Here is a 13,431-nt window from a genome sequence, read left to right as displayed (position 1 = left end):
GACAAGAATGCTGTAATGTCTCAACACAGTTTATAGCCCTTGAATTATTTTACACAAACCATCTGCTCAGATTGTTGATTTACACTGTGAAAAACAATACTGCTAATCAAGGTCCGTAACATAACACATATAGTGCAAGAAGTAGGCTGAGACTGCATATATAACCACAAATACAGCATTCCACATCTTTTGAGTGCCTTAATTATGTGACCTAAAAAATAAAACATTGCTTTTTATTTTTATTTCTCAAATGAAAAGGACAAACACATTTCTTTAATATATGAATTTGCATGAAAGTGTTATAACCCAACATGTCAGCACTGCTTTAAACAACAGAAAAAAGTCTTTTCCCCCATGCATTAGATACAGGAGGTTAGGACCTGGGTCCAGGGTGAGGTTATCCGGAGCTTAGTTTTCTACATTACCTCCTCGAGAGTGCTCATTCAGATATTATTCTAGACTGGCACAGGGTGGAAGAAATTGTTTGATACACGAGAGAACTACAAATTATTTATTCTTCTTTTCTCTTAAAGCAATGATGTAGATCAATCCTTAGAGCTGGAGTTATAATCATCATAATTTTGATTTTTTGCAAAAAAAAAAAATAGTAGCAACACAAAGTGTGTCAGGCAGTTTAAATATGGGGATCATCTAATAATGCTGGAGTCTAACAGCTTGTTAGAACGTAACTAACATTTAAAATGGTAGTCTGCAAAACAGAAACCTTGAACTGTTTTAATTTTAACTGTCTTCAGAAACAGCTGTCAAGCTTGGTTCTTCCAACATTGCATTTGCCAACGTGGCTATAGTTAAAACAGTTGTTGTTTGATTTCCTATATCCTTTGGGCGTGGATTCCATTTTTTTCTCTTTGCTCCCCTGCCCCTGAGACTGGCTGGCCAAAACTGAGTTATTAAAGAACCCCTCTCGGAAGCTCCCGACGCATTCCAACATGTTTTACTGCAGTGCACCACTGGAGGCTATGCTCCTCTCTGAAAACGGTTCTGTACATATTTACAAGTACCAGCACAGGTGAGCCCTCAGGCTCCTCACTGTCTGCACAGCAGCTACACACTTATCAACTAGCAAAGCCTCTGAAGATTGCAGGGCATGATTTCACTAAGGGAATAAATGGAAGTATCTCTTTAAGAAAGAGTCAAATATGTAATTTCCATACTCTCAATCAAGCTGAATTAGCTTAAACAAGTTACCACGGATCAGGTGAAACCCCCTAAGTCCATTTCACTCCCCTTGTAATAAAGACAAACAGCCCCCTCTAAGCTAAGGGCATTAGCATTACCTCACCTTTGCTGCAGACGAAAGCAAGCACACAGACTCACCAGAGTTCAGCTGACTTGCTGTAACTTGCTGGCCTGCAGCAGCAAGCAAGGCTCTAAGCCATAGCTACACTAATTCAAAACAACAAACAACATTACTACTTTATGGTCTTGAAAACAAAAATTGCAGATCAAATGAAGCCATATAAAATTTTTAATGTAGTTCTAATGAAATGATTGCTGGGAGCTATAGCCTCTGCAAATTCTGAGGACTATACAAGTTCAGAAAAAGTTTATTACAATGTTTACAGATTTTAGTTTTGGAACAGTATATTGCCAACTATTTTATGGTTTTATTAGTTTATAAGATGTCAAAAGGCAAAAAATGCCTTCATGTTTCTCATCCAGCATCCAGAGAACACGTGGGCACTTCACACACAGTATTACAGATAGTGTCTAACAATTAATATAAGAAGTTATCTGCTGGGTATCACACTGCAGCATCCAATAATAGTAATAATAATAATAGTATTTTTCCCGAAAAGAAATCTAGTTTTCATGTCAATGGCTTTTTAAAAACTGAATTCCATATTTAAGAAGTCCAGACAGAAACAGCTCCCAATCCTTAAACACCAGCAAACATTAAAAAAGAAATAAAAAATTGCTTTTAAGAAATGAGTACACCCTAAAGCTGATTAAATCACTGTTTCTTTGCAAATATTCTATCTCACCAGGCTGTTCTCCTTCCATGCTTCTGGGAATTTTGGTCTTTGCTTCTCTCTAGACACCAAGACTTGCATATCTTCAAAAGTGGGATGGTTTCCGACTTCAGTCTGGAAAGCCATCTGGTACTCTGGCACAGATTCCCCTGTTAGCAAAAGAAAGAAAGGGGGGGAAAAATCAATCAGATTAAAAGGCAAAGCAAAGGCTTTCAGGTGATGAAAGGTATCATCAGAATTGCTGTCTATCGAGATGTTCCCCACTTTCTCCACAAAAAAATCTGAATTAACTGCAGATGAATTACGTGCTGTTCAGCAACCTTTCCAAGGATAACATCCTCAAACGTTGTTGGCTGAGTGGCACATTCAGAATGTCTTGGAGCCTGAGGATGACACCTACTTTCCATGAAACACCACTGACTGATTATATTCATGTACTTATTTGTGAGGAAGCCCAGCAAGATCACAAGCCTCTGCACATAAAATGCATCTGTTTGACTACAGAAAGAATGCTGCATTTTAGATTTATTCTATATGGTCTTGCTTGGAAGGAAGATGGTGGGTGTGGCACAACCTCGTGTTAAATTTTAAAAGTCTACTTCCTTTTGTTTTGTGTTACAGGTTTGGAAGATTTCCCTGCATTTTCAATGTCACTATCATAAATAAAAGTACAACTGACTAAAGGCTACATTAAACCACACTGTTTTTCCATACATTCTTTCATGGGAAAAGTCTGAAAAACACTTTTATCGGTTCTAACAACCGGAAGTACTGCCTTTCCCACCAGATTAACTCCAAATGTATTTAAGCTCTGGACAGTAACAATAATGCTCAAATTGCCCTTACCATGAGGCCTGCAAACTGCTTAGACAGGTAATTCCAAGTCTCCCAGCAGGAACCGTGCCTCACCCTCAAACACACCGCGCTGACAACCACCACTGCGAACACTAGATGGCACCGACTTAATGGCAGAAGCAACCGAGAAAACTAATTCCCCTCTTCCACTTTCAAAAGCTCTGGCTAAGGAGTAGCTTTGGTTGCTGGCACTGCTTTCTACCTATTAGGCTTTTCCCAGTTCTTTTAGTTACCTGGGAAGAGGTCTGTACATCTCATGAAGATCTCCCAGTAGATAAGGCCTAGCGCGTACATGTCCACTTGTTTCAAAGCAGATTCACAGTCCCTCAAGTTCACTGCTCCTTCAAGCACTTCTGGGGCCATGTAGCGGATCGTACCGACCTGTGAAAACATAAAATCAAAGCTTCACATCAGGAAGTCATTTCCAAATTCAATTTATTGTGGAGATTTATTTTTTAATACCCTATTTTGTTTGGTGTTTTCTATAGTTATGGAAAATGCAGTTCTTCTCTAATCAATGTCCTCAGCTTCTAGACTCTTACCAGCAGCCTAGTCATAACAAAACCCTTGCCCTACTTTGTCACTTTTTTGTATGTACCAGAACAAAATAACTTTGTCCTTAATTTAATGTTTTCAGAAATGTTTTTTCCCCCCTGGAATTACTCTGTTAAACATCAAGGTATGTATCATAATGGAAGAGGGTGCTACTGAAGAGGAAACTTGTTCTTTTTTTCCTGAACTGTCAACCAAGGCTCTACCCTACATCTTCCACAGTCAAAGGCTATTAACAGCCTTGAGAGATTCTATTAATTTTCACTAGGACATATGTTAGATAGATTAGAGCACTCACTCATCAGTACTATACAAGACTGTTTTGTCACAGGACTGCTCCCTACAGCTCCATTTTAACAGCACTTTCCCTGTTTCTTTGTTCAGTAAGGGGAGATCTAAAAAGAGCACGTGTGAACTAAGTACTATCAATTTAGCATCTGCTTTCTAAGGGAAGGTGATTAGCACTGCAAAACATACTCTTTGAATGAAATGTAAAGGTTTTCTGTAAAAGCACAGACAAATTTACTGAACCATTGGGGACTTTCATCATGTTTAAAATAGCCTCACTGTATTTCCATAGCCTGTATTGGATGTCAAGTATATTTATATTATACCAAAAGAAAACAACAACAAAAAACTCCCCCACTCTCTGAGTCACAGCATCATAAAAAGGAAAGCTTAAGAAATCAGTTTCTTCTTTCTGCCTAGAATCCATTATAACCCACTCCTAACAGATGTTTTCCCAATCTGTTCCTTAAATTCATAAAATGATGCAAATTCTATACAGCCTTCCTTAGCAGTCCATTCCAGACCCTGGCTGCCTTCCACAGATTAAAAAGGTTTCTTGGTAACTAACCTGAATTTTCCCTCCTGCAATATAATCCCATTATCTCTTGTCCTGAATGCAAACAGTTTATTCCTTTCCCTTTGTAGCAGCTGTTTACATACTTGAAGACCCATCTCTGTCTTCCCTAAACAACCTTCATTCTTTTATTTTTTCCCCATAAGGAACTCTTTCAAGCATCCCCTGGTTTTTCTGACCCTGTTCTTTTCAATTGGTCCATGTCTTTCTACATGTGCTCACTCTAACACAGATGTATCCATTTAAAGTCCAGAAAATTGCAGATGACACCCAGAGAAATCGTTGCAGGATGTAGAATGTGGTATGTCACCATTTTGCAAAAATTAACACCAAAACCACCAAAGGATGTTTGGTCTTCAGTTAACCCTTGCAGTACAAGACTGAAGGGACCTGTACTGCGAAGAACATGGCAACCAAACCTACCTTATGTCTTCTTGTATCTCACACAGAAACTTCAGTCTCCAGGGCTGCCTTTCAAAATGCTACGTTTGTCTGAGTGTTTTGAGAATAAAACCAGTTTCTTCCTATGGAGGTTTCAGTTACTTCTCACCTACACTGCAGCAACTCCCTCTTACAGAAACTGTACCACCTGAACATTCACCTTGTAGCAACAGAAATAACTCTTTCTCAGTGTTACTTCCATACCAATTTGCTCTTTTATGCACCGGTTTATCTTCATTTATACTTACCTCACTAATGGCTGCATTATCTTCCTCACCTGGTCGTACTAATCTGTTTCCAGTTAACTTCATTGAGAGTCCAAAATCACTAATTACACACGTTCCATCATTCTTTACCAGGACATTGCGGCTGTTCAAGTCACGATGGGATATCGCAGGTTTGTAATGGTCTATTTGGACAAATGAAAGTGCTCATTACTATTTGAGCAATTCTACTGCTTGGCAAAATGAGAGAACCAGATTATGTCTGCTCACCTATTATAAACTGAGAATCAACCTATCTTTTAGAAAGCTAACATTTTGGCTTCTTTACAATGAGCTCTGGAGCATGCGATCCCTAGAAAACCAACTGGCATTCAGAGTGTCACCATACCTACATAATGTATTAGGCTACTGTTAGATACAGTTCTACTGTTAGCCAATGATTTTCTTTCCAAGGGATATTTCAGCATTATTTTGGCAGTGGAGACATTGTGTACTTAAGCACAGACCTGCTGCCACAGCCCTAAAAGCCATTTCAAATACTCTCTCTCATATCCACACTCCTGTGTCAAACAGGGCACCAGCTATTTACATTATGATGGGAATTGGCACTGGCACCTATTCAGAAGACATGTAGACAAAATTATTTCTGAACAGAGTCTGAACATGTTCACCTTGCATGGGATCTGATCTTTTCAAAAGAATAATCTCAGTTGTTCCTAGTTTATATGCAGTTTATTTTGTTAGTACAGCAGCTAGCACTACAGAACTCATTTTACTGTGGAATTCATTCTACTCCATGAATTCCTCCCTAGCATTCACAGACTATGGCTGTCTCTTCTTTCTGATGGAAGGCTTACACATTTTTTGGCTGCTAATGGACACACGTGTCTGCACATTTTGAAATGATGAATTTAAGATGATAGCTGCAGTTTCAATGTCACATAGGAATACTGATTTAGGTATTTTCAGGCTTGCACTTCTAGCAGCATCTTCAGTTGTCATTCTTTGCTAGAGCTGATGCTTAACATTTGAGATATATAGTTTGGAATTTTAATCAAACCAACAGCACCTTAATGTAGATTCAATGAAACTATCCTTTTATTTACTGCCAAAAAGCTTCATTGCCAGGCCATATTCTGCAGCCTGATAGATCACAGATCTCAGAATCTCTGCTTTATAATCATGACACTTCAGCTGCTGAAATGTTGGCTGAAGCATGCAAGCAGATACAAAGATACAAATCAATACACTGTCACATCCAGTACTCTAATAAAACACCAGAAGTCCAGCATATCGTTTGTACACAGCAAAGGCTAGGGCCAAACCCTTAGACAGTAATCAAGACATGACAAATAAAACTTCAGTGGGGTTAGAAGATATAATTATTTCTCCTTGTGTATACAGTTCACATACAAACTAAAAATTGCTTTGGCGATCTGTGTCTGAACTGCAAAAACAAATGCAACACCCCATCTGTTTGCCCTCTGCTAGACAGCCAGCCAGTGCTTCAGGTCTTCAGTAATCTGTTGCCATGATACAGCAGCACTGCACAGCTCTGCCTCCTCCTCCTGCCTCTCTCTGGGGCTCTCCTAGCTCTCTCACTCCTGTTTTCATAGGAGCATCACAGACAGAGCCCACGACGTGGGGTTGTTCAGAAGGAAAGAACATACCAGAAGTTCTGAGCAGTCCCTACTGGCATTCATCATTTCCTACTCTCTGTACTGTCACAGAGAAAAAAAGAAAGGCAGGAATCTACTACCCAACAGAAATAAGAATATCTTGAAGATCTTGGAATCCCTTCCTGGCCTTACCTCCTCGAGGCAGCTCCGTGTGCAGGTATGCCAGGCCCCTAGTTATGGAGTGTGCCAAGCGACAAGAGCTCACCCAGTCACTCGTGTGGAGACTCAGATATTTGCACAGAGAACCCTAAAAAAAAACCAACCAAAAACAAAACAATAAACATGGATTAAGATCATTGTCCAGTTGAATAACTTAAAATCTTTAGGAAAGTCAGTTTTATCCATTGCTTCTGAATGGTATAAACCTGCAACTGCTTCTGTGTTTACTCACATATCCTAAAACCCGTGACTGGACCAAAGTTGCACTAATTTCTAGTGCTGCCATTTGGTTTATCTAAAGTGGAATAGAAATTTTATCACAAAATAACAGGGATTGCCTTAGAAATAATTAATTATAAAAATCTTGTTGCAGAACAGAAGAAAGGTAAGTGAAGACATAACAGCCTGGGTTATGTGGGCTTTAGACCCCACATACATATGTGGGCCCTTACAGAATACTCAACATATCTCACTGGCCCAGCTATAATCTATTTATGTATCGAAACAAAAAAACCCCTAAGGTAACTCAGAATAGGAGTGACTTCACATGCACTGAAGAAACATGAAAAAAAGAATGTCATGTTCCCCTCTTCTTGAAAGAGAAGTTACATGTGTAAAATGGGGGATTTTCTAGTAGTTTGTTGTGAAATCTCCAAGAAAACCAGAAGGAAGGGTGTGAATTAGAATACTGAGATATTCTAGAAACTGAGACCACAATCCAAAACAAGAGCCAGACCCTGCAAACTACAACAACTTTGAGCAGTTCTTATGCACAGTCCCCAGTGACAATATACTCAGTTTAAATAAACTAAATCCTTATTCATGAAGAACAAGTCATCCAGTTATCTCTGCATATTTATTAGGATATTTTTATAACTACAAACTACCCTGATTTTGCCTATTTAAATCTGTAATCTCAAAGATGCATCAGTGTCACATCACAGCTGCAACTAAATACATGTTATTGCAAAATTAGTTCTTTAACATTTGGTTCATAAAAATTTGGTATGTGGCATATCAATCTGTTTGGAGTCGACATTCAGGTAGGTAGTGCATGCACAGTTCAGATGGAGACACACAGACACCAGGATTTAAAGTGACCAAAATATTAGACATTTTTTTTTATCCAGTGCTAAAGTAAAACCAAATTGTTGACACTCCTTAATAGAATCACAAGAGTCTTACACCTTTTCAGACTTAGTCTGTGCAGAACAAGGAAGCTTTAAATTGATGACCTCCCCGGTGACAACACAGACCAAATGTCTCTCCTGCCGGTTTACACAAGTATGGTTGTTTTTTTTTTAATATATGAAATTCAAATAGATTCTGTAACACATAAAAACCCTATGAATCCACCTAGAAATGAGTTAAAAGAACTTCTCATTTTTTCTTACTGTTTAAAGCTTTTTAAGAAATACAAGCACTCTGATTAGCCTCCAACTGTCAGCAACTTGGGTGCAGTAACAGACTCTCTTGGCTCAGCAGGTTGAGGTTCCAGCCCATTCTAAGAGAGGCCGCAGGATTGTTGTCATGGTGTGACTGAGAAATACTCACTACATAAAGATCTCAAACCAGCTTCAAGATCTTTCTTCTGCAGAGCCTGTTAGCCACCATTTAATTTTTAAGCTAGCTGAGGGCTGTGATTTTACGCTTTTAGTTCAGTTCAATATAAATGACAATCAGGAAAATTTTAGTCAAGATTTATAGAGAGATATATTTGTAATTGTCAGAGTCATGAGTTACATGTTAAAATGGGGACATTTGTTCTAACTATTGATAATATTGATGCTTTTAACACTCAAAAGATTCTATTTGTGTTTTACAACAATTTTTCCGTTGTTCTAAAAGGACATCAGTGTCTGACTACCGGGGCAATAATTCTGTGGCTATTACCTATCTCCTACTATGTCATCCCTCTCAGCTTTCTTATTCACCTACCACACGTCAGAGCACCACCAGAACAGTCTGTTGATTGATAAATACACCTATGTTTCCTTACTTGCTTGCCTGCTTCCTTTGGTCTGAAGGTATGTTTGGATAATGATGCAATCTGGGTCAAACCTATCTGTCTTGCCTTCACCAAGGCACCATCAAGAACAATTTTCTGTGTGAAAATGTTCTGGTTTGTGTGTTCTTATTTCCAAGAAGGGAAGTATTTTGATGGGGAATGATGTTTTGGGTGGGGAATATTTCACCTGTACATCTTGTATTGGTTAGTCCTTTTTGAAATCAGATTTATGGTTCCAGTTTGAACGCTGCAATTCCCTTTTAGTAAGGCTGCCACAGCAGGCTTCCTTCTCTGCTGTTAACTCCACATACAGCACAACATCTGCTCCTGAATTAAGGATCACACTGTGCATTAATTACACCTGCTGTGCACTTTTTCCAATGACTTCCAAACAACCAGTGGATTGATTTTAGACTAATCTTGCTGTTCTTAATACCATATTGAGAAAAAATCTGATAACATGATGTTGTAAGCCTCATCTGTGCATTTAATCAGATCCTGTTCATATAAGCAATGAGACATTATTTTCAACCAAAGTACATTTCACCTAAAAAATCCTTTCATTCAAGAAACAGCAAAACCAGATCACCTGTGAAGACAGTTATGCTATACCCTTGCAGGAGCAGAATATTCACTTGATTTCACTAAACTCAATTACTTGAAAATTAGCCTGTTCTGCCAGAGCTGATGTGCTTTGCCACCGTCCATCTGGTATGGGCAAAACTGACCTTTCTTATGGTCATTTCTAGTCTCTGCAATCTCCTTAGATGCCTGTCTCTTACAAGCTGACATGATCAAGTGTGTTCTCACTTAAAAGTTTCAGTTAAGATACTCTTTATATGTTTGTGCTCTGCTGCCTTAAATTTGTATATAATATATATATGTGTGTGTGTGTAAATACATACCCATATTTAGGTATGTATTTAAATGTGTGCATTTAACGTCCAACAGAACTATAGGCAGAGCCTAAAAAACCCTAAGACAGGCCATCATTACTGGTACTTATCACTGTTCTGCTCCTTCTTGCTACTCAAGTAGGCAGCTTTTGTCCTACTGTTGCCATAACAGAGCAGGCTTCAGCCATCACCTTTACACCCTGGAGGAAATACAATAGGACTTGGCTTACTTGAGAGCAAAAAGCTCATTAAAAAATGGTTTACTGAATAACTACAGTTCTTTCCCATACAAAGGCAAAAAAACCCAAGATAAATTGCAAAATGTAATTTTTTGCATTTTCATATACATAACCCCCATATACATTACATTTGATGATTTATACTGTTGTGTTTTCAAAATATTTTTGTTTCTCTGTGTACACACACACACAGAGCATTAGGAACTCAATGAATTCAAGGGATGTAAGCATTCAGTTAGCTAAGGAGATTTGAAGATATGGTTCTGGAAAGTAAGGCTGCCTTCTTAGGACTTGTCCTACCTCATCAGTATATGGTACAGAAAAATAAATACAGTATGTCACAGAAAGCTGTACAGCAGATAACAGAATAAAAAGGCAACACGATTTATGGTACCACAAACTAGTTTGACAAAAATACTGGATCTATTACATTTCACTGTAAAAAAATCCACTATTTGCAGCTAACCATAACTACCATAAGAGAGATAAAATGTCTTAATACTAAAAAGTTTTAAATTTATGAAATTATTTTTAAGTAAAAACAACTCTCCAAGTTCTGTTCTTGAGTAAGGACGGAACTGACTAAAAATACCTGCACCATAACCAAGACCAAATACTACAGCTAAGAATTTGTAAGACTACGTTTGGTAGCACTAACTGAGAAATCTTAAAGACTATTACAGTAAGCCACATTAAGGTTCATTAAAATTGTAATTTATATGGATTATTTTTACATTACTGAGCAAGAAAGAGCAATGAAAAGCACTGACAAAAACTTAAGTACATCCTTTTTATGTGGCTACTCTTAGGATCCTAAACCAAGCCAATTGATTCCTTTGAAGCACTTACATTGGGGTAATATTCCATCACCAATAAATATTCCATCCGGCCGTCAGCAGTGAACCTCTCATCCCCCACAATGAAGCGGGCAATGTTATCGTGTTCCATCAGTGGAATCCTGTAAATGTTCCTCTCATTGACAAAATTCTGACGATTAGCAAAAGAAAATACTTTCACAGCAACTGGACGTTCATCTAGGGAACCTTTATACACTGCTCCATATCGTCCCCGGCCAATCAACTGCAAAAAAAATGTCAATCATCAGTTCACTAAATAATAGATGAAGACAAAACCCAAGTTTTCACTCCACAAAAATTGTATGCCAACTTTTATACTGACTTGCACTATAAAAGTAGTGAAGATAGTAAATACTTTGTAGTGAAAACCAGAATTAGAATGCTGTCATAAAAGCTAGTTTGGAGCTGGAAAATTCAGCACAGGCCAGTGTGGGTCTTACTAAATTGATCTATAGTCTGAGTAGCCAGTAAATATATAATAAATAATCTATTCAGCAATTTTATATACAGAATCAATAAAATACATGTCTATTGTGATGTTAATTCTTTTATTAAACTTTTGCCTACTAAACATTTATAGCTTTTATGCGATCAATTTTATTTCACTCCAAAGATCACAGACATCAAGGTAAACATTTTAGGTTTAGGACAGTTTATAAGCTGTGCTTTTTAGGTTAGTAATAACAAAATACACACCAAAAGAGGTAAACAGGTTTTAACAGAAGGGAACAATTAATTCCTGGCTACCTGTGAATCTTTGTTCTAGCCCCCACTATGCTAGACAGTCTTCACAGAATGGCCTTTCCCATCTCCATGGCAACTGAAGAAGAAAGATGCAATCTCTGCCCTAAACCAAAATGCAGCACCACCTTCAGGAAAAGTCCTAATTTCTAAAGCTCAAAAGATTTTAACTACTTAAGAATTTAAGCACCTATTGAATTAAAATATTTTTCAGGAATACCTATACAAGGAACTGTAAGGATTTCATGAACCATCTTTCTACTTTCTAAATTTAAATACTTTTTGAATACTTCTTACAAATGAAGCAGGAATGGAAAACAGAACGGATAACAAAAGTAATGTTTCTAAAAATGATAAAACTGTCTGATAGGAAAGTTTTCAACATGAAAGTATTATTTAAGGGAGAGACTTTTCGTTTCTCAGTCCTTTCATGTCAGTGGATTGCAAAGCAGCAGCAAGTCACTTCCAGGTACAAACCTGGAACATGTTCTACCCACAGAGAGTCAAAAGGCAAGCACAGATGAAGACATTTGTCCTGCAACACCCTATGACTGGGGGTGAGGAGTCAGCTCCTTCAGATACAAGAAACAGGACAGAAGACCCCACAGCAGATCTCTCTACCAATGCAGTCACTGCTTTCTCCAAGAGATTGCATATCAGTACAAGTACTCTCATGTGGGGCTTTGCACACTTCTACAAACACACATTGTTAAACTCTTGTAAACTCTGCCTCAAATACTTTGTTGTTGGCAGAAGGCACTGAAGCTTCTTTGCTGATTAGTCTGTTGTCACCATTAGCACAGCCCACACTGCATGTCTGCAGTCTGCATCTCTAGGTGTGGTTTCTACAGGGAAAAAGAAGAAAGTACCACTCTCTGCATCTCAGCCATTCTACTCATTTATTTCTGGCTAAAAGTTTTTTAAAATTCCATATGTTCTATCAAGCATTCCAACTAGAAGCACAGCATCTTGCAGTTTTGTGATGATACATCTAACACCAAGCTGAGTAGAGAGTTCTGGTTGGCCTCTAGTTGCCATGGAGATAGATCAAACCCCACAGTGAAGAATGACTATACATAAATGCACCACTACTGAAATATACTGCCCTATCTACACTACATTTGATATTCCAATAATGTTACTAAAGAATTCCAAATGACTACAGTATGATACTGTACTCAGAGCAAGTGGTGTCAAGCAAAAAGATGGATCTTTTGATGCAAGGCTGAAATACAGCACATTCCAATTACCTCCCAGTGTTTCTCTTTTGTTCTTGAGGCAGAACATGTTCTAGCTAATTCCAACAATATTACTAACAAAATCAGACAAAATAATATAACTGCAGGAACTCTTTTTTTCTTTTTATTTCTTCTTTAAACTGTGAAGAAAACATTACAGGAGCACTGATACATTCATTTCTGTAACTATACCTGAAAGATGATATGACCACAAGTGTTATATTGAAAAAAAATTAAGATTAAAAACTGAGTTGAACATTTACCTCCAACAACTTTAGATTATCCAGATCCAGTGAGGGCTCTGATGCTGCTGCCTCCATCATGTTCATACTGTGCAAACCTTGTTTACGATCTCCTGGGTGAGAAGCAAATCAGATAGTTTCCTTTTTGACATGCTCCAAATGAAAATAATACAACTTACCTGGGACTTGGCAGAAATACATATTGTAGGCAAGGACATAACAAGTACTACATATACTACAGATATCTGCTAAAACTCAAAGTCACTGGCAATAACTATAAAGCACGTTCACCACCTCACTTAAGCTGTGTTGAGCAGATGATTTGTGGAAGACAAATGAGTCCCAAAATGCCAGCTTGGACAAATCATAAATCCCTCTGAACTGTTATGAAAAGGATATCACCATAAAGTGTCAGAGAGGAGAAAGGGGAGCATTATGTACAAG

General features: G+C 38.0%; 1 protein-coding gene across 3 annotated transcripts in view; it reads right to left on the bottom strand.

Moving 5' to 3' along the window:
• Positions 1 to 13,431, bottom strand: part of BMPR2 (bone morphogenetic protein receptor type 2) — a 103,036-nt gene that overhangs the window by 9,032 nt on the left and 80,573 nt on the right. For all 3 annotated transcript variants that reach the window (XM_008931099.3, XM_029959529.1, XM_018071608.2), the window contains 6 exons: positions 13,009 to 13,100; positions 10,759 to 10,989; positions 6,740 to 6,854; positions 4,953 to 5,113; positions 3,083 to 3,230; positions 2,007 to 2,143 (listed from right to left, as the gene is read on the bottom strand). In XM_008931099.3, coding sequence (XP_008929347.2) covers positions 2,007 to 2,143; positions 3,083 to 3,230; positions 4,953 to 5,113; positions 6,740 to 6,854; positions 10,759 to 10,989; positions 13,009 to 13,100 — 884 coding nt within the window. The remainder of the gene's footprint in view (positions 1 to 2,006; positions 2,144 to 3,082; positions 3,231 to 4,952; positions 5,114 to 6,739; positions 6,855 to 10,758; positions 10,990 to 13,008; positions 13,101 to 13,431) is intronic.

This window comes from Manacus vitellinus, unplaced genomic scaffold (genome assembly GCF_001715985.3).
Source record: "Manacus vitellinus isolate BGI_N305 unplaced genomic scaffold, ASM171598v3 scaffold_20_pilon, whole genome shotgun sequence".
Lineage (NCBI taxonomy): Eukaryota > Metazoa > Chordata > Aves > Passeriformes > Pipridae > Manacus > Manacus vitellinus.
Note: the sequence above shows the minus strand (reverse complement) of the source record. Positions and strands in the feature narration are given on the sequence as shown.